Consider the following 2,117-nt stretch of genomic DNA (forward strand, 5'->3'; position numbering starts at 1 on the left):
CTACCAGCAAGGCCTTTCGGGCGGCCCCAACTTCTGAGCCCCATTCTCTCAGGACAGAATGCAAGCAGGGGGGTCCCCACCCAGCACCGTCATCTGAGGCCTGTCCTTGAGCCCCACTTTCCCCCCAAACCCACCTGCTCGCCCTCCCTGCTCACGCCCTCGGAAATGCCCCAACTTCTTCTCAAGAGGAAGGCCAGGGAGGACACCGTCATGCTGATACCAAGCCGGACCCGGGGGTCCCCACCGCTGCTCGGGGGGGCAGCCCTGGTGCTCTGGACGCTACTGGTCCCCGCCCAGGCGGTGGTGAGGGCCGTGCTGGATTGGAACTCGAGCTCCGTGGACTTTCCAGACATGCCAGCTCTGTTCGGAGAGCCCTTGGCACAGAGTGGTGTCCGTGGCTACCTGATGGAGGCCAAGCCGGCCAACGGCTGCCACCCTCTGGAGAAACCCGGGCTGCCCCCCAACGGCTCGCTGGGGGCCATCGTGCTGATCCAGCGCTACGACTGCACCTTCGACCTCAAGGTCCTCCACGCCCAGCAGGCCGGGTTCGAGGCGGCCATCGTGCACAATGTCCGCTCCGACGAGTTGGTGCGGATGGCCCACGTATATGAGGACCTGCGGCGCCAGATCTTCATTCCCTCCGTGTTCGTGGGCGAGGCCGCTTCGCAGGACCTCAGGGGCCTGGTGCGATGCGACAAGTCTGCCCATGTCCTGCTGCTGCCCGACTACCCACCCTGCCCGCACCACTACTGCCACCCGCTCCTGGTCCTCTCCTGGGCCCTGGGCCGCGCCCTTGCGCTGCTGGCCTCGTCCTTCTTGCTGGTGAGACGCCTGGCCAGCTGGTTGTGGGGTCCCGGCCGTGTCCAGAGGCTCGGAACAGCAGTGCCCAGGATCCCGATGACCACCCCGGTGCCTGCCACCTGCGCCTCCCTCCAGGCCGGGCAGAAGGCCCAAGTGCGCACCTTTACGCGGCGCCACGACCTCTGTGCCATCTGCCTGGACGAATACGAGGAAGGCGACCGGCTCAAGATCCTGCCCTGTGCCCACACGTACCACTGTCGCTGCATCGACCCCTGGTTCTCGCAGGCGGCCCAGCGAGCCTGTCCCGTGTGCAAGCAGGCGGTGGCGGCCACCGAGGAGGCCTCCGACTCGGCCCTGGGGAACCAGGCAACGGACGACGAGGGTGCCTCCCTGCCCGGACACAAGCCCCCCATCTGGGCCATCCAGGCCAGGCTGCGTGCCAGGCGCTTGGAGCTCTTGGCACACACTGGGCCGCAGGGCCGGGGAGGGGACGCGCCCCCCAGGGCGGCCGAGATGCCCCCTTCAAGGGCCCCTGAGCAGCTCTGAGTGTCCCTGGACGCAGTGCAGCATGGCCTCTCTCCTGTCACCACCGTCAGGGCCTGGATGGCGCGTGGCAGGCTGGAAGGCAAGTCTCTCTCTCTCTCTCTCACTCTGCGGAGAATAAAGTGGGTTTGGACGTGGATGTTGGGTGTCCCTGGCTCTGGGGTCCTCTCCCCGCACCCACCACTAACTACTCCCATCTTTCCAGCCTCAGGGAGCAAAGCTGAGCATACACCCCTGGGCACCCCCCAAACAGGATCCAGGTTCTAGCTGTGAGCGAGGAGATTTGGGTGAGGCCAGAGTGGCTGCACATGGGGAGGGCGTTTGACTTGCGTGTAGCTGACTCAGGTTCAATCCCTGGCATCCCATATGGGTCTCCCGAGCCTGCCAGGAGCAATTTCTGAGCCCAGAGCCAGGAGGAACTCCTGAGCGCCGCCAGGTATGGTCCCAAATTAAAACAAAAGAAAGGGGGCCGGTGAGGTGGCGCTAGAGGTAAGGTGTCTGCCTTGCAAGCGCTAGCCAAGGAAGGACCGAGACCATGGTTCGATCCCCCAGCGTCCCATATGGTCCCCCCAAGCCAGGAGCAATTTCTGAGCGCTTAGCCAGGAGTAACCCCTGAGCATCAAATGGGTGTGGCCCAAAAACACCAAAAAAAAAAAAAAAAGAAGATTTGAGGGTGCCAGAGGGAGGGTCTTGGGGGTGTCTGGCTCTCCCTATCTGTGTGGAGTCTCAGACACAGGGTCCCCCAGTTTGTGGAGTCAGGGAGGGGGGTGCTC

General features: G+C 64.1%; 1 protein-coding gene across 1 annotated transcript; it reads left to right on the forward strand.

Annotated features, from left to right (window-relative positions):
• The first annotated feature begins 210 nt into the window (after positions 1–210).
• On the forward strand, positions 211–1,347 carry ZNRF4 (zinc and ring finger 4). The gene has a single exon (XM_049788307.1). It carries the CDS (start codon positions 211–213, stop codon positions 1,345–1,347), a length of 1,137 nt encoding a protein of 378 aa, XP_049644264.1.
• The last annotated feature ends 770 nt before the right edge of the window (positions 1,348–2,117 follow it).

The sequence above is a fragment of the Suncus etruscus genome, chromosome 15, assembly GCF_024139225.1.
Source record: "Suncus etruscus isolate mSunEtr1 chromosome 15, mSunEtr1.pri.cur, whole genome shotgun sequence".
Taxonomy (NCBI): domain Eukaryota; kingdom Metazoa; phylum Chordata; class Mammalia; order Eulipotyphla; family Soricidae; genus Suncus; species Suncus etruscus.

What these genes read in the sequence shown, in the direction of transcription:
- ZNRF4 (XM_049788307.1), top strand. Translation starts at nt 211, where the DNA reads ATGCTGATACCAAGCCGGACCCGGGGGTCCCCACCGCTGCTCGGGGGG.